Below are 18467 nucleotides of genomic sequence, written 5' to 3'. Positions count from 1 at the left end.
CTCTATTATCCCAAATGTCTGGCTAAATGATTTCACATGGTTGACCTTATCTGATTTTTACAGCAACTATAAGAGTTAGAAATTATTACCAAGGTGAGCATGCATCGATTTTTCTGTGCATAGCCTATTGTCGTAGCATAATTATTAATAGTACCCACTCTCAGAGAGTTCTGGTTTAAAGTGTCAGTTATATGGTCTTAACTGTTACTACACTTATTTCCTCAGCTCACAGATGAGACACAGAGAGAGTAAGTCCCTTATCCATCGTCACATAGCTGATAAGTGGCTGACCTAGAACTTGGACACAGGTGTCACTCCACACAATGCCAGCGTGTGAACCACTGTGCCTGAATTCCTGTTTACTAGTTCCCTTTAAGTGCAGCTGGAAGCCTGGCGTTTTAGGATTCTCTTCTGCTGCTAATTTAATTCTGCTTTTTTGTGTCACACTGGCTGGCCCCACCCCGGTGGCCACCAGACCCTCCTGTGCCTTTTTGGAGACACCATGTATAGAGTGAGCCTTGGCCCCACGTGGCTGTCACGGAGGGGAGAGAGATGAGGTGCTTGCCTGAATGGGTAGGAGACTTAAAAGAAATTTAATTTTAGGGATGGAAGATGTGAGCAATTTGGTACAAAAGATCTGAGCAAGAATTTTATTGAAGGAGAAATGACGAGGCTCATTAATGGCCTAGCCATTTATTTTGGACAATTTACCAGTTGATTCAAATTACCCCACAATTAATTCCAATGAAACAAATGGTATCAATTATGTCACTGGCTAACATGCCTAAGAACAACTGTGCCACGTACATGTTCCCTTAATGGACATAGACTTGTGTTTTGCAAAAATTGAATTTGGAAAATCAATAGTGTCCTTGGGATGCCAAGGCAAGTGAGTGGCCGAGTGTGAGCAGCACATATTTAAAACCCTTTGAGCTGACGCAACTCTGTTTCCTCAACAACAACAAGAGAAGTTAAAGTGCAGCAATGATCACTTTCCATATCCTGAAAACGATGAATTTACTGAGATCCACACCGGTAACCATGCATTCCTCACCAGGGCACCCACGTTCACTTCCTCTCATACCTGAACGCAGCATGCCAGCTTTCCCTCAGGATCACACATTGTCTTGTCCAAAGCGTGTCACCAGTGTGTAGCTCAGCCCTTAAATGGAAACAGGTAGAAATCTGAAACCCCGGCTGTGTGTCAATACCAGGTGATTTCACCTTGTGCCGGTGTTCCGGAATACCTGTTGGCTTATCCCAGGTGTACCTTTACGTGTATTGTCTCATTTAATTCTCACAACAGTTCTCTGAGGTAGGTCACCAGAGAGGAGTTAAGTGACTCGCTGAAGATTGTCAAGCTAATAAAGAGTCATACCTGACTTTTCAAACCAGGTTAAAGTTTTGCGGAGTTCTCCTTAACCAACACGTACACTGCCTCTGCTTCTATCACCAGTAGCTCTTACAAAAGCAGTCGTAACATTAATTGATAGATTATTCGTTTACAAATAAATGTTATACATTACATGAACTAAAAGTGAGCTGAAACGTCACTATCTTTATTCATAGATGTGTACTGATAGACTGTGCTTTAAAAGCCAAAGTATGATCATGGGAAATTTCTTCTCTTAACCCCTACCTCTATTGGGTGGGGATTAGACTCTGGGTGGTAAACACACAACATGATACATAGATGATGGACTACAGAATTGTACACCTGAAACCGATATAACTTTGCTAACCATTGTCACTCTGAGCTGGTAACCTTTAATTTTAAAAAAATTGCATGAAGATATTTTGCATTCCCTTTGAGGAATGTAATACAATCATATCCTGATCACACATGTATTTCTAAAGACCTAAATGTATGTACCGTCACATTTGGGAAATTTCATGTATGGCCAAGTTTACGGGCTTTTTAAAGTAGAAGCAGCACCAGTGTGGTGGTGGGGATCTCGGCTCCACATAATCCAAGTCCTGGGAACAATCCTCATTTGGACTCAGTTTTGCCCTCTGGTAACTGGGCCACCTGAGCTGGGCTGCGTCCTGCTTTGTGCTCCAATAAGGAACATGGTCTGGGCCAGCTGGAAGATGGCCACAAGGCTGGGTGGGGCATTTGTAGCCTGTCCCTCAGTGCAGGGCTTTTGTGTCTTTGTTGGCTGAAGGCTCAGAGTAGGAAAACCGGAGTGAGGGGGCTACTTTCTATCATGAAAATTCAGTTCCCTTCTGTCATGAAATGTGAGTCTTCCTCCTATTCTCCTTTCTGTTCTTGAATAGAAAACAGGATGAAAATACTTTGCCTAAAGGGTAAACATGATCATCCTGATTCTGTCGTGCATTCTTCTGCTCTAAAATGCTAGAGCCCAGAGATTTCTCCTACAAAAGCAGGTTTTCTGTTTTTCCCTTACTGCTAATGCCACCTGGCAGTAAAAGGCACAACTGACTCACTTGGCGTGTAGTTGTCAACTATGGAGCTTCCTGAGTTGAGTTTGAACAAAAGAGCTTCTCCATTTATTGGGCCCTCCCTATATCCCAGGCACTGGTGTTAAGGGCTTTATTTGGATTATCTCATGTACTCCTCATCATCATCTAAGGTAGGAATACACTATTATCATCTCCATTTTACCAAAATGGAAACAAAGCTCCAAAGGTCACATGCTGAGGGTCACAAATCCCGGTAATGACAAACGCACGTCTGTGGCACAGCAAAATGGTCACACCTCCAAAGAGAAACCAGTTGAGTCTTATTGCTATCATTCTGTCAACCTGCTTCTGCTCCACAGGACATTGCCATGGCGGGGGAGCAGAGTTTGCCACTCCAAAATAGGCTTCTTTAGGATATTGATTATTTTAAACAGGTTATTTTTAAGAAAAAAAGACTTAGGGGTAAAAAAACCTTTGATCTTCCCCCTAGCTGCCTAAAAGAATTTCCATAGAAGACCTGCTCCAGGAGGGCAGCTAGCATCATAGACAATGATAGTTTAGTATGAAGTAGGTGTGATCGAGAGGAATGCCCGTTTGAGCAATGTCCTTTTCGGTCCCATTGTTAAAATGGTCCGTCAAATATTTATTTACCAAACATTGGATTTTTCCATCTCCACGTGAATTGCCTTCCTCTGCTTTGAAGTCCCAAACCAAACCCCTGACCCCTTCTCCTTAGTGCAAGATGGCACATAAACTCTAACTGCCACATGTATTCTCTGGTCCCATATTCTTAGAGAATTCCCGTATGTACATGCATAATAAATTTGGTTATTTTTCTCCTGTTAATCTGTCTCATGTCAATTTGATTATTAGACCAGTCCTAAGAACTTAGAACAGGGGTATCCAAACTTTTTTCAACATTTTACTAAGGGCCATATGCGGTAAAGGCCACTCACTCGAGGTGAAGTATGTATTGCCTCACCTGGTTTATTTAAGTAAACTAAATATATTTTTGGAATTTGCTGTGGGCCAATTAAAAACGGATTGCAGACCGCAGTTGGCCTGCAGGCCACAGTTTGGACACCCCTGACTTAGAAGAATGGAAGGAAAATTATTCCCCCCACACACACTGTATCCATCAGAGCTTATTGGGGTGATGATTCTGGCTATTAGGCTGCATCAGGGCAGGCAGCAGGGAGGACAAAGTCCTACCAGCTTCTGACTTATCCATGACTTGATCTCCAAGACAAGGAAATGGGTTTGGTGGAACCTCCTTCCAACATCTCATTTCCAATTCTTTCCTCTTCCTCCCGACTCTTTAGTATGCTTCTACCTCTTTTTCAGCACTGCTTGTGATACTCACCAGAACCTATAAAATATATTGGTGGGGGAAATGCAGGAACAACTTGTCCTATCTTCCTCTCCACCCCAAAGCCCAGACATCAGTTACTGGCCTTCTCTCTTAATCTAGTGATTAGGTACAGCTGTTGAATCCTAGACCTAGAAGGCACCTGAGATCATCTGTTTTAACTCTCTAATTTTATAGACAAGCAAGCTTAGATCGAGAGAGAGGTGACAAGACTAGTCTGAAGTTCTAATTAGTGTCAGCGCCCCCATCCACTGCTCTCCCCCCACATCAAGCTGGAATACAGGCTGCACAAGTCCGCCTCAGAGCTGCAAAGGCTTCATTTGTCAGTAGAAGAAACTGGAGATAATAGGAACACAAACTTTAAGAATCCACATCCTAGAGCTTAGTGTTTAAAGAGAAGCTAAACGTTATCTTATCAAGTTAATCTTTTGAATACAGCCCTGCTCCTCCTACTCCTTGTTTATACCTTGCTTTGCTCTCCTTTCCTTTCAAAAGCCTGAGCCTGGGGCTTTGCACCAACCCGAAAATGTAATGTTGAGCTACTCCCCTGAGGCCTGGCCAAGAACATAAAGTTGAGATTTGTTCAGGTTGACACCTTTCAAATTGATTTGGAAACCACATTTGTAAATTACTTCAAAGACTGTCATTTTCATGTTTGGAAAGTAATTCGTGATTATTGTAGGCAAGATTTAACCTGGAATGTTTAGGAAGTGGGTGGCTAATTGCTGTTACAATTCAAAGGGGGAAAAATCAACATAGAAAATAAAACAGAACAAGTACTGAACGTACAGTTGATAACTCATGTATCCAGCCTCAGCTGAGAATATTTTTCACATAGCTAACTTTTGAAGATAACATCATGTACCCCATTCACCATAAACGTTTAAAAATTAAAAGCAGTTGTTGAAGGACATTTATTTAGAATATTTCACAGGTTTCTCTTTCTTCTGAAACTATGGCCACTGGACATGGTTTGACTTTTCCTGAACCATCAGCGTCATTGTTGTGACCTCTCATTATTGGGCCGGGCTGCAACGCTGCACTTTGTCATTTATGGTGTTTTTGGCCCCCAACATTGCTTAGTCACACATACTGTGGATATTGAGTTCTTCTTTCTATCTATTTGTTCTTTTCAGACTCTATCACCTGTCCCTTCCTTTTTTTTTTTTTTTTTTTTTTTTTTTTTTGTGGGGCTTTGCACCACTAAGTTAGTCTGACTAGCCATGGACTAATGGGCTGGGGAAGAGAACCCAGCAACTCTTCCCGCCTCACCTCACCCTTGACCTTGCCCTTTCATTCTGGTGCCACGGCTCTTTCCTCGTTTGAGCTACTATTTACATGCAACTGTATTAGCTTTGAGCCTTGATGTGTAGGAGTGTTACCTACCTCTTTAGGCACTTACTTAGAATAACAACGATCATAAGCATAATAGTTGTATTAATAGTAGTGGTAAAAGAATGATAAAACCTACCCCTTATGCCAATGTGCTGTACATAGTGTCTTCTGTTGTAGTAACTGCAAAAGAGGTCATCTTAGTTCCATCGTACAGTTGAGGAAGAGAAGGCTAAGAGGACTCAAACTCAGGTCTCTTCAGCTCCAAAGTTCATGTTCATTGCTCTGAATCTCTTACTAGGAGCCACACTAGAATACAGTTATCTTATTCCTGCCTGAGGCACATATCCCAAACCCCAGCTAGTGGCCGAGTCTTGGTGGACTGGCTTAATGGCCGAGCCCACCACAAGGCTCTGAAGAAGTCAGACAGGTCAGTATTCCTATCTAACTCATGGCTCCCTCCTCGCACTGGATGAGGGAAGCTCAGAATATATTGCTTCTGGCCAAAAGCCATTGCAAGCTTAGTTCAGCAAACCCTTTAGAATCTTGCACAAGGTGGCTGTAAATGGTGAAAATATGACTGTCTCTTCTCCAAACCTCTCCCTTAGGCTTCATAGATTAATGAATCAGATTCTGTGTTTATTCTGGCTCTGCAGAAGTTGTCTGTTGCTTCCCAGGTCTTGGCTGTCATCAGAATAATTGAGGTTGCAAAACGAGTGACCTCTGGGTAAATGAGGTATTATAATATGATTTCAAATTTGTTTACTCATGGAAATGGACTGGGAAGGGGTTATGGAACGTGTCTCACATTACCATGGGAGCTGACCTCAAAGCACAGAGGAGGTATGCCCAACAGCCCCATTCCTCCATTCCCAGGGAACATTGTGTGTCCCTGAACAGGGACGAGTCAGGAAATAAAAAACAAAAGCAAAAAACCACTACCAACACCACCACTACCACCACCACAACAAAACACTTGTGGAGTGGATGGGGGGAAAGCAAGCAATGTTGAAACCCCTTAGATTATTACTTTTCTAGTAATAATTAACTAACAAGCATGTATTGGATATCTACCATGTATCTGGAATTGTGCCAAGTACTGACATGGATATTAGATTCTCATGAGATTCCACCCATCCAACAGATGCGTAAAAAAGTTGCTTAAAGTCACAAAGGTAATAAGTGTCTCAACTGGGATTTAATCTTGGTGATCAGCTTCCTCAGTCTTCCTTACCTGCTACACCGTGCTGCCTTCAATTAAGAATGAGAAAGATTTATTCTGACCTGAGAAGAGTTCGGTCAAACACAGAAGCTTGCGAAATGTAAGGTATGATATTAATGGAACATTTAAATTACCATGCACTCTGCAGGAAGCTGCTGATGAGAAAGCTGCTTTAAAGTGAAATGAAGGAGAATTTTCTAAGTGTACCAACAAAAGAGTGATCTGCTTTTGAGGAGCACCAGTGCCCGAAGTAGGGAAATGAAGTAAAGGGCTTGACAGCAGCACCTGGATTTTTAAAAGGAAAGAGCAGTGTGCTGGTTTCCAAAGTGAAGTCATGGTACAAGTCAATAAATGTCAGCCAGTGGGAAAGATGCCTGTAAAGAAAGAGGAGGCCACTATAATTAAGTGAAAATGAAGAGAGAGAAACTGAAAGAAGAGAACTCACAAATCACAGATGTGGGGAGAAGAGGTCATGGGTGACTGTCAAAATAGATTTAATTCCCAAGTTCTTGAGCAGAAGTAGCACCAGAAGAAGGAGAGATGCAAGTTGATAAAGGGCGTCTGGGCCTCAGGGAGAATCATTTCATTGGGTTGTGTTTTCCATGTTTTAGCTGGGAAAGCACTGATTAACTCTCTCCTAGCCGTTTAATTGAGTTTATACCTAAAGGAACTTACCCATCTGGAAATAGCTAAGGAACAAGGTTCTCACTAATCCCTACCCTGGAAAATGGCCAAACCTGTGACCTGATTTTACTCAATTTGGGTTTAAACGTTGAGTTGCCTTTAATCTACGGGAGTGTCTCCTCCTTTGGGGTCACTTTCACTTGGGAACAATTGCTGAGCCTCTGGAAAATTTACAAAGCAGACCAACAGGATTTAGACCTTGATGATGACCAATCATGATGATGAGGAGGAGGAGAGGAGTTGATTTTTATTACCTATTGGTTGATTCACTCATTCCACAAATCCTCGAGTTCCCATGTAAAGGCTATGCTACAGTTTAAATGTGCGGATGGAGGTTTCTACCCTTAACCTTGGTCTGGGCTCTTTCCATCACATGACTGCACAGAATTCTATGGGTGGTAAAAGAAGGTACAACTAAGATTGTGAGGCATTTGCACTTCTCCAGCTTGATTGTCATCCCCAAGTTCTCTCGCTAGCCCGGAAAGGCAGGTGGCTAGTTCTCTGTGCAGCAGTGACGTGTCCAGGCTGTCAGCCTCCAATGGATTCATGAGCAAGCAGCCTTCCTCTCTGAGCTAAACAGCCACATCCAGGTTCATGGGGTGTCAGAGGGTGATGGCCTTATCTTGTTGGACCTAAAGTAACCTCTTTTCTAGGAGTATTTTGATGTTAACCTACATAACAGCATTTGTTGCATCAAGGAGTTACAGAGAGAGCCGGTCATGGTTCCATATTCCACCTCTGTGTCTGCAGCCAAGTTAGATAGACGAGTCTTTTCTGCCCATGAACACATAGTAAACACGTTTATTTTTTACATTCCCTTATCATCAAATTCATTACAACTAAATATGTTTTAAATTCCCATCAAAATACAATTTAAATTATCACCTGAAACAGTCTGCTGAGAGGGCTAGCTGCCTTCTGAAATTATCATCCAAGGAAACATCATAAATTTTCCTATGAGGAATATACCAGGTCTCAAAAGGGATTTTCCAGGGTTGCCTCACTACATTGTGTCACATGCCAAATATTTTTCTGGTTTAAATCCACCTTTGCAAGTCCATGTTCTTTCTAGCCTCTGGCACATGATAATCATCAAGGGAATAAAAGTGAGGCTACCTCTGCTAATGGCCATAATGGAAGCTTGGTCTCCTTCTGCTCAGCCTCTGGGCTCAGCTTAAACACGACACTGCCTGGGAGAAGCCTCCCCTGAGAGGCCTCGGCCCGCAGCCCTGAAATTCAGTCCTTATCACTGCAGCCTGTGGATTTCCTTCTTAACACACAAGCTGAAATTACCTTCTGATGGATTTCACTTTTCAGTGACATCTCCCCCTCTCTATAAGAGCTTGGACTGTGTTTACTTGGTTCACTATATGCCCAGTCCTTAGCATACAGTAGGTGCTCAATGAATAATGATAATGACACGGACACTAATCATAAAGCAAGCCCTTCCCTAGCACTTACTATGTGTCACGCACAGTTCTAATTAATACTTACATATATTGATTCATTTACTCCTCACTCTGATCATGCCCATTTTCCAGCTGGAAAAACCGAGGTACAGAGAAGTTAAGTGACTTGCTCAGACTCACAACTAGTACGCGGCAGAGCCAGAATTTGAATTTAGCCAGGCTGGCTAATTTAGCCAGTCTAGGCTTATAACCAATTCTGAATGTCAACTCTGTGCCAAGTAAATATGGCTACTTCATGTCTACGTGACATGGCCATCTCGCTTTGAAGCAAGAAAGTTTTTCACTGTACATGGATTTAAGATTTCATAAGTGCTGAATGGATGAAGATCATATGAAATAACATGTACTGTGCAGATGTGTATATATGCACAAATATATATTTCATTTAATAACCCAGAATGAAATGTAGTTCCCAACACTTCTCTGGATAATTTAGTCTAACAAATGATAGTGACGTTTTTTCCTTATCTATGACAATAAGTTAAAAATCTTTCTTCTAGCATTTTGCATTTGCTAAATATCTTAGAGAATAGTGAAATAAGACCCAGCTAGGAGAAGGAGGCAATGACCAGTTGCAAAGGAGAGTCTCCAAAAGTTATTGATTAGTAAGGCCATGCACATTTGATGCTTGAAGACCATCTTATTAATACTGCAGGTGAAAATACCAGACACCTGTGAAGAATTTAGTCCTCATTTTTCAAAATGTTCCCTATGTACCAACATGTATACTAAATATGGAGGAAAAAAGTCCTAGTCTCTTTGGGTTGATTTCTGTCTCTTCTCCCACGTGCCCCACTAAGCTTAATTTACTATGTAAAATGTAGAGCTCAGAACCCAACCTCTTTCTAGCAACTTTGCTGCATGTTTGAAATTTTTCATATGAAAATGTTGGACTATATGTCCAAGTGTTAACTGTTTTTCATCCTTTTGGTTTCTTGTCCTACTGTAGTGTGGATAGAATTCCCATGAAAGTAATTCTTGGAGGTCCCCTTTCCTTGATGATGGAAGTTGAAAGAGAAAGAAGCTATAAAGAATCCCGCAGCAGCCCATCAATAATAGGGATGAGTTCCTCAGACGCAAAGGGGGGAATCGATGAAAATAGGACTCTAATAGCTAGAAAGCATCTCATTTGTTTCCCCAAAGACTTTGGCATCTGCCAAAACATTTGACTCCAAAAGCCACCCCAGAGGATAGCCAGATATAGAGAGGAGACCAGAAGGGAGTTAGAGAAGGGAAGTGCATCTTCTCCTCCAAGCCATGGTCGTGGCGGAGAGATCTGTCTTCCCACTCAGTCCCACTGAGGACTGGAGCTGGCGGGATTTTTAAGCCCCTCTAGTTGGTGCCTCGCTGCATTTGAATTACTGACTCATGAGCGGATGGCCAGAACCTAAGGGGATGGTTGGAGAGTGCTCTGTCGTGGGGCGTACGAGAGGGCGGGAGGGGTGGGCACTGATGTACAAGGAGTCCTGAGGAGCAATATTTGAAAAGATACATTTATAATCACAGAGACCTAGTCTGTGCTGTGTCTCTGGTGGACACCATTTATATGCATATTCAATACACACAGGCCAGACAGGCTAAATTGTAGCCTCTCTTCAGTAAATGCCCTAGTTGTTTGGAGTAAAAATGGTTTAGATTAGCACCCGGGCACTCTGACAAAGGTCCAGAGGGTGTTAGGGGACTTGCCAGCACCATTAGCATTTTTTTCTTCTTTTTCCAGCAGCACTAAAATATGTTTGCTCAAAACAGAGGAAGATGAGAAACTATTGGCAGCCAGTACCTCTTAAAAGAAAAAAAAAATTTACTACTCTGACAAACATAGCAATTAAAACGGTGTTGTGTTGTGACAGATTACCGAGCAATTAATGCCTAATTGAGCATTATGCTAGATGCTTCTGTGAAAGCAAAGTTACTGGGGCCGGAGTGGCCACGTCTTGTAGCAAAACAAACCTTCTCCAAACTTCCTGCAGCACTCTCCACACTGAGGAGCCCAGAAACCAAAGAAAACATTTTTTATTTTGGCTTTCAGAGTTACACTGGAAGGATTGGCTTAACAGAAAAGATCCCGACATTGCAAATCCTATTGGGGATTTCATACTTTCCTCATTTGTAAGCAAAATCCATTTTCCGTGAGATATTTTTAGTGCAAGCATCCCCTGCTGTCCGATTCTGTTACAATAGGCCATTAGATCTTGAAGCCATTCCAAGCACGTCACGTGATTTCTAAGCATCCCTCCGATTGCCTCCTAAGTGACTAGCCTCGCAGGAGTCAGGGAATAAGTCAAAGTCCTTCCTGAAGACTTGAATATATATTGATAGGATGTGAAAATGCTTTACAGCTGTTTTTTCCAGGAGGTCAGCTTGAGTGACCTCCGTCAGCTGGGTGACCTCGGTTATAGAGATATTTTCAGCCCTGCAAGCCGCCTATGTAAATATAAAAATGTATTAGGCTTCAGAACTGCATGTGTGGGAACAGAACAACCCTACTATTGAGAGAAAATCTCCGGGAACACTGGTGTCGCTCACATGAGTTTGGTTAATGTGTGCATACTTTTGATAAATCACTTTGATTCAGTGGACCCAACCTTTCAGATGAGTCCATTTCATTTCTGGAACTTAGGAGCTATGAAAAGTAAAACCCCAACCACTTAGCGAGGTGTCTAGCAAATGTTCCTTCCGAAAGTGTTTACATTCATAAAAAAAAATTTTTTTCACTCTTTGTATGACACTCGTTGGCCTTGGAAAAATATGTCAGTGTGAAGTCAGATTTTCAGCGTTTAGTTTGAAAAAGCGTGATTTATTTGAATGTCTGGATGGGAAAGATATATTTGTTCAGAATTCAAACTAGAATTGAAGAGCATCACTGTAATGAACAGGAAACATGCGCTTGGAATAAACTGAGAAATACTCTCTGGGCGAAATGCTCTAATATTTCTGAGTGTGCTCACTTTCAGTGGATCAAATCTTTCCCATCTCTGCATCCAAGCTATTTGGCTCTGATCAGATGATCAGAGCTCAAGGAAGTGATTGGAGCGTGAGCTGGCTGCAGCTGCAATGTAGGCTGTTTTCAGGGACAAGGAGCCACTGTTTTGCAAACATAGCATCAACATAGAAGTTATTTTGTAGGCTCCAGGATGCAGCGATGGGCTGCACTGCCAGCATTGTTCTGCTACAAGCTTTTCGTTCTGTGGTCCAGAGGAGCTGTCCACACATTTGTAGCCGACGCCAGGAGGAACCATCCCACGAAATTTTGCCTCTGGAAAGTGACGATGAAATGAGCAGACCCAGAACCCTCATCATAATGGTATGGTGTCTGTGGCAAAGCAGCCTTAGTTGATTGAACTGTTTTTATAGAACGAGGTTACAAGGGTTTTGGGGTGTTCAGCTTTAGATAAAGAAGTGTGACCTAAAGACTGCTACTGTGTTTTACTGTTTGGGGAAAATCTTTCAAAACTATTTCTATCATTCAAAGAGCTGATAGTCTTTCTCTTCAATTTGTAACAAAAATTTGCAGTTTATCAATCTATTAGAAATTCCCTCTGCCTAACACTTTGTATGCTGTTAATAACTTTTGTGCAGAATAAAAGAGGAAATTTGGGAGTTTGTTTTAATGAGTGGATTTTATTTTATCAAAAAGAAGAGCCCCAAACAGATATTTTTATATCACATGTAACCAATCAAGTTGGGTAGATGCTGGTAGTTACATTTCTAGCTTCAAGGTATTAGGGGCTTTTGTTTCTGTCTCTGAAACAGAAATGCCTTTCTGAAATACTTATGCACAAAATCAGAATGAAGTTTTTGAAAATTTTGTGGAATCTATGTGCTTTAATTAGAAAGCTGTTTCGTGCCACTTGTCTAATTGCATTTTCATCTGTGCTTTAATTATAAGAGACAATATTACTCCTTCTTTGTGTATCTATTTGATCAGCAAGAATAAAGTAGAGGATAGAGTCTTTCCTTATTTTAGATTCTGCTTAGTCACTGAAATTCCACGTTAGGATGGAGGTAGTGGGCTAAACTTTCCAAAATTGAGGAAGTGTTGAAGTCTGGGTGGTTTCAGTACAATCGACTTTTTTCTCTTAGATTTCAGTGTTCATATATCAAAGTTGTCGTAAATAATGAGTGGAAAATACCTGTTACTCTAAAAGTTTTTAGATGAAAGTCACTTGGCTTGGGCTATGCCTCTCAGTGACAGAATACTAAGCTATAACATTTTATGCTAACTTCTTCAACAAATCAATAGTTGACTTTTGAAAAGCAATACTGTTCTTGAACAATTTGTCTATGATTATCTCTAAAAAGAAATACTGAGTAGGAATAATTTCATAATTCATTACTCTCATAAGTTTTCACAAATGAATTTTAAAAGTTTTAAGATCTTTGTTTTTAAGTTTGACTCTCATTAATAACAGTAACACATTTTATAGCTGTGTGTATTACTCATGCCATCTCAATCATTAAAACAGTCATTTTTTTCTAATTGTACTAATTAGACTATAAAATATTGCAGCTAGAAATTTGCAAAAAAAGTCAAAGTAACCAAGAAATAAAAAATAATAATTTGCTTAGCAATACCTTATTTTTTCTCGATTTCAAAAATTTACACAATACCTTTATTGATATCAAATGAGGTGATAATAAATTGACTAATGAAGAAAACAAGGGTTCAGAGCATTGAATATGTTGTTTACATCACACAACTGCTAAATGCCAAAGTCTCAAGTTTCACCTACATCAATGATTCCAAAAGCCAGTATATTTTCAAATCTGTTCACACTTCTAAGGAAATAATGATAAAACTGAATTTTTATGAGAAGTCTGATGGAAATCTTGGACCATTCAGACTCATACAAAGTTATTGTGTGTCTTGAAAATTTCCTCTGGGCCACTCCAAAATTCACGTGCTCAACGATTTATGGCTGGTCCACTAAGAGTCAACCACTGTTCTAGGTACTTGAACAAATACACCAAAGACTGCTGCCCTAAGTTGCACAGTTTTACAGAGATAATATATTTTGCAAATTTTGTTTTTATGGAAATGCTGTATTAGGGTTGTGATGCTTAGTGCATAAATTGAAGTCAATGGAATTATTTCCTATCTTTAAGATGATGGTTCGAGAACTCTCATGTGTTTCAAAAATCACCTACAAGTTCTTATTTATACAAATTCTTGGGTACTTGGCCCCCAAAAACTCTATAAAAGAAGGTCTGGAGTGAGCCTGGGAATCTGTACTTTTTAGCAAGCACCCCCAGGTGATTCTGATAGAGGAGCATCTTGGATGACACTCTGAGAAACATGGCTCCAGAAACTGATAATCTAAACTCTCCAACTCTTATTCTCCTTTAACCTGATATGCTAATTGTCTTCTCACTCTGTGAGCTTCTGAAAAAAACTGATTTTTTTTCTCACTTGCTCATCACCCATTACTCACCAAATGGTGTGTGTGTGTGTGTGTGTGTGTGTGTGTGTTGTATAGGATCACAGACTCTAGAGTCAGAAACTCTAGGTTGGAATTCAGACTTCATCACTAGTCCGCTATGTGACCTTCCACATAGTATTTAACATCTCTGTGCCTCTTTTTTCTCATCTGTGAGATGGGGGTCATAGTTCTATCAACTCTGAACTGTTGGGAGGGTTTAATGAAATAAAATATGTATCAAGTGTTAGAATAGTGTCTAGATATGTCAGTAAGATATTCAATAAGGGGGATTAGGAACATCCTAACTGAAAAAGTGGCATTTGAGGAAAGACCTGAAGGAGTTGAGGGAGTGAGTCATGCCATGCGCTCTATAGGGATATGGTTCAGGCTGAAGGACCAGCCTGGGTAAGAAAGTCCCTAATATGGGAAGAAGGCCGGTGTGTGAGGAACAGTGAGGAGTCTAGTGTGGCCGAGTGAGTCAGGAGAAGGTGGTAGAAGGTGAGGTCATCAAGGTCGTGGGGAAGATATCAGGCTTGGCAGGCCATCAGGAAGATTTGGTTTCTTTTCTAAGAATGAGAAGGAGGAAGCAGGCACAGAAATTAAGAGCATGGACCATGGAGCCATGGAGCCAGAATGTCAGGGTCTGAGTCCCATCTCTGCCACTCACTAGCTACATGATCTTGACAAGGGACTTGTCCTCCACGCGCCTTCATTTCTTCATTGACAAACGTAGACAGCGGTGATGCCTACTGTGTGAGGCTACTTTGAGAATTCAGTCAGTTAATACATGCAAAAAGGTTAGACCGGTGTCTGGGGGATAGTAAGTGCTAGGTTAACTACAAACTCACTGATTTCGAGGGCCTTGAGTAAGGGAGTAACAGGATGTATGGCTGCAAAGGGTCAAGGGTTGAAACAGGGAGACCATTAACCAGGAAACCATTGCAATGATCCCAGCAAAAGACCGGGATGGTCGTTGTTGAGGTCACGAGAAGTGGCTGGATTCGGATATATTTCAGAAGTAGGGCCAGTAGGGTTTGCTTACAAATTGAACATGTAAGTGAAAGAAAGAGAGGAATCAGGGATGAATGTGCAGTATTTTGTTTTTGGTTTTGTTTTATTTGTTTGTTTCATTTTCTCGCCTGAACAACCGTTTAGAAGACTTAGTTTCCATTCAGATGGGGAAAACTGCAGGAGAAGATTCGGCAAGAGACTCTAAGTTCACATGTTAAGTTTGAGATTCCTGTTAGGTCTATACATGGAGACATTAAATAGGAAATTGACTATACAAGTCTAAGGTCTGAGGAAAGTCTCCAGAGGAGATGTAATGCCTGGCACAACATAAATGCCAATTAAGTGATTGATGAATGAATAAATAAATGATCTCTGTTTTCTAATTTCCTAGAATACTTACAGTGTGTAAATCTATTGGCAGTTAATCATACTTTGAGCTATTTCATAGCTTTGGAACATATATTGTTTACATACATGTCCTATGAATAAAATCAGGACAAGAGAGGAATATACTATGGGAACTACTTCAAAGGAAACAAAATGATCTCTCTTTTTACTCTATAGTAAATATTCTAGCTTAATAAATCTTTATTTCCAGAGGGATTTTAACATGTTTTGCCCAGTTTCATCTTTTTCAATGGATGCATGAGGAAGAAACAACTTCCAAACATTCTAATCCTGAGTTAATGTTCTTATTTCATTTTAGTGAGTTTGAATCTTGGATATACTAATATAAGATTACCCTGGGAAAGGAAGCTTGTGTAATGGAGTGTGATTCTGGATGGCTTGCCGTGAGTGGGTGTAAGGCAGAGCTTAAAAGCAAGGAGAATTTTTGATAGTTATTTTTCCTTGTGAACTGGTTTTCAGCTAAATCTCAAAGCCACAGAAAATGGGCAAATGAACTGAATCATCTCCTTGGGTATAAGAATTAATTGAATGTGATCAGAGGCTCAGTAATTACCAACACAAATCATCAAGGCAAAGATTTACTAAATTCAAATCATGTCCAGTATATTTTGTCCATATAATCTTGCATCTTTTTAGCTTTCCAAATGATACAAATTAAAAATGATAAGAAACAAAGAAAACTGTACACAATGTAAAAATAAATGTTTAAAACTTAAAACTACCACAATGATAAAGAAAAGCAGGTAATCTGGTGTGTACGGTGGGAAATATGCAGAAACTTACACTAAAAACAATGAGTAAATTCAACTACATAGAGATATAGACAAATATAAATACACATTTAAAATACAAAGAACATTATATTCTTAGTAGGTGTAAGTGTTTGGGGGGAAGCCATAGCATGAAAATTAAGGAGATTTTTATTACCAAGTAGAAATACATACTTATGTGGCTAGGAAAAGCATAGACTCAGCACATCAGTGCTAATAAAAAGTTCCTTAACTTTTAAAAATAATCAAATACTTAAAGCTCTGCGTATGTTTGTTTTTGTTTGCTTCTGTGTTTTCTAGAAGAGTGGCTTTAAGGCTTACCCCCAAGTGTCAGACTTAAATCAATATAATGAAATCTTGTGAACACGGAGTAATGCAATCGAGGATAAAAATGCATCTTTTAGCAAACTACATATGAATGCAGTATTTTTGTCATGTGTCAACAAATTTGTTCAAGATCGTTGTTTTATTCCCTCAGATTTTATTTCCATGGAGCTGATTTACTCAAAGTTTCGCATTTTTGAAATTCATTCTGCTGCAATGTATTTTGCTCTTTAAGACCATGTTCAACAAATTCAATACACGCCGCATGAATTTGTCAGTTAGATGATCTAAACATCAGAAACTCAGTAGATAATTGAGGAACAGCAGCTTGCATTGGACAGGCACGGATGGCCATAGGCAGCCACCGCCTGCTCTCGTGGAGCTCACAGTTTGATGGCAGAGACAGAAAGGATCAAACAAATGTAACTTTGTCATCAGTATAAATGCCTCCAATAAGAGTTACATTCTACCTGAGACTGTGTGCTTTGAGCAGCCGAGCTCCTCAGTGCAGTCAGGGAAGGCTTCCTCTAAGGAAGAGGAAATGGAGCCAACCTGGAGAATGAATAGCTGCTAAGAAAAGAGAACATGCCCTATGCCCATCTATTGGGAAGTGTCGCCAAGAAGATGTGACTGTAGGTTTGACTGGAGAGCTGGACTCCAGCGATGGGAGGCTCCCCACTCCTCCCCTGTGCTTGGAGTGTGCAGTCTGCTCACCTTCCTTATGCTAGAAACCACCCAAGGACACGGCCTTGAGACAGCAATGTGGTGAAGAGACCATCTAGACCAGGTTCTTCACTACATCCAGTTCAGGCCCCTGTGTGGGTGACTGACCCAATTAAGATACTTTCAAGATATAGCAGGAGGGTGTGTTAAAATGACTTGTGATCATCCAAGACAAGTCTCCTGAGTAAGTTCCCTTGCTTATTACACCGGCCAGCCACCAATCTGGAGTGGTCGCCTTTTTCTTTGGTCTCCACCTGATCTCTGTTGTATGGGGGCTAGTTTCAAATCACACCCTGGAAACTCCCAAGGAACCTGTCACCCAACAGAGTGCTAACTTTTATTTTGTTGCATAGGTTAAGAGCCAGAGGCATGGGTCTGAATCCCTTGCAAAAGCATTTGTTTGCTGTGTGATCTCTGGATCAGTTATTTAAATTCTCTGTGTTTGGGCTTTCTTGTCTGTAAAATGGGAATAGTGAGGGTACCTATTTCTGTTGGTTTCCTATTCCTGCTATAAAATTACCACAGATTTAGTACCTTAAAACAACACGTGTTTATTATCTTATAGTTCTGGAGACCAGGTATCCCAAAGGGGTCTCATTATGCCAAAATTGGTAGAGCTTCATTCCTTTCTGGAGGCTACATGGGAGAATCTGTTTTGGGTTTTTTGTTTTGTTTTGTTTTTCGTGTTTGTGCCTTTTCCAGCTTCTGGAGGCTGCCCACATTCCTTAGTTCTTGGCCCTATTTTGTCCTCAAAGAAAGCAGCATAGTATCTTCAGATATCTCTCTGACTCTGACCCCTGACTCGACCTCCCCCTTCACTCAAAGGACTCTTGTAATTACATTGGACCCACTTGGACAATCCAGTATACTCTCCAATATACAACGTCAGCTGACTACAAACCTTAATTTTATCAGCAGTCTACTTCCTCCTTGCCATGCAAATAGCATACTCGTAGTTCTGGGGTTTTGGATATGGACATTTGGGGTCAGGGGGAGAGTATTATTCTGCTTACCATACTATGTCATAGGGCTATTTTAAGAATTCAGTGAATGAATACCAGTGAAGGACCTATAATAGATCCTGGAATTTAGTAAGAACTCATTAAGTTTTAGCTATTATGATTTCTTTCATTGTTTGGTTGAAACTAAGAAAAGTTTACACACTTAATATACTTTCAAGAGTTATTTTAGGAGAAAGAATTGAACTGCTACAAGGAAATTTAATTTGTACTTCATAGAAAGTGGGGAAATGGAAATTCAAGGTTAGCTTATTTACTGGAGCACTGTAACATTTATTTAATAGATTATTCA

The 18467-nt window shown here is 40.5% G+C and overlaps 1 protein-coding gene across 11 annotated transcripts in view; it reads left to right on the top strand.

Annotated features, from left to right (window-relative positions):
• The window catches only part of DOCK10 (dedicator of cytokinesis 10), a 237338-nt gene that overhangs the window by 45328 nt on the left and 173543 nt on the right, over window positions 1-18467 (top strand). For 7 of the 11 annotated variants that reach the window (XM_081050698.1, XM_081050709.1, XM_081050704.1 and 4 more), the window contains exon 1: window positions 11560-11804. The exons of 3 other annotated variants lie outside the window; for them this stretch is intronic. In XM_081050698.1, the coding sequence (XP_080906824.1) occupies window positions 11643-11804 (162 nt within the window). In that variant the 5' untranslated portion in view covers window positions 11560-11642. Of the gene's footprint in view, window positions 1-11559; window positions 11805-18467 lie in introns of those variants that run through there. One more of the 11 variants, XM_081050697.1, reaches the window with a different exon arrangement.

Source organism: Rhinolophus hipposideros (genome assembly GCF_964194185.1).
Source record: "Rhinolophus hipposideros genome assembly, chromosome: 6".
Taxonomy (NCBI): Eukaryota; Metazoa; Chordata; class Mammalia; order Chiroptera; family Rhinolophidae; genus Rhinolophus; species Rhinolophus hipposideros.
Note: the sequence above shows the minus strand (reverse complement) of the source record. Positions and strands in the feature narration are given on the sequence as shown.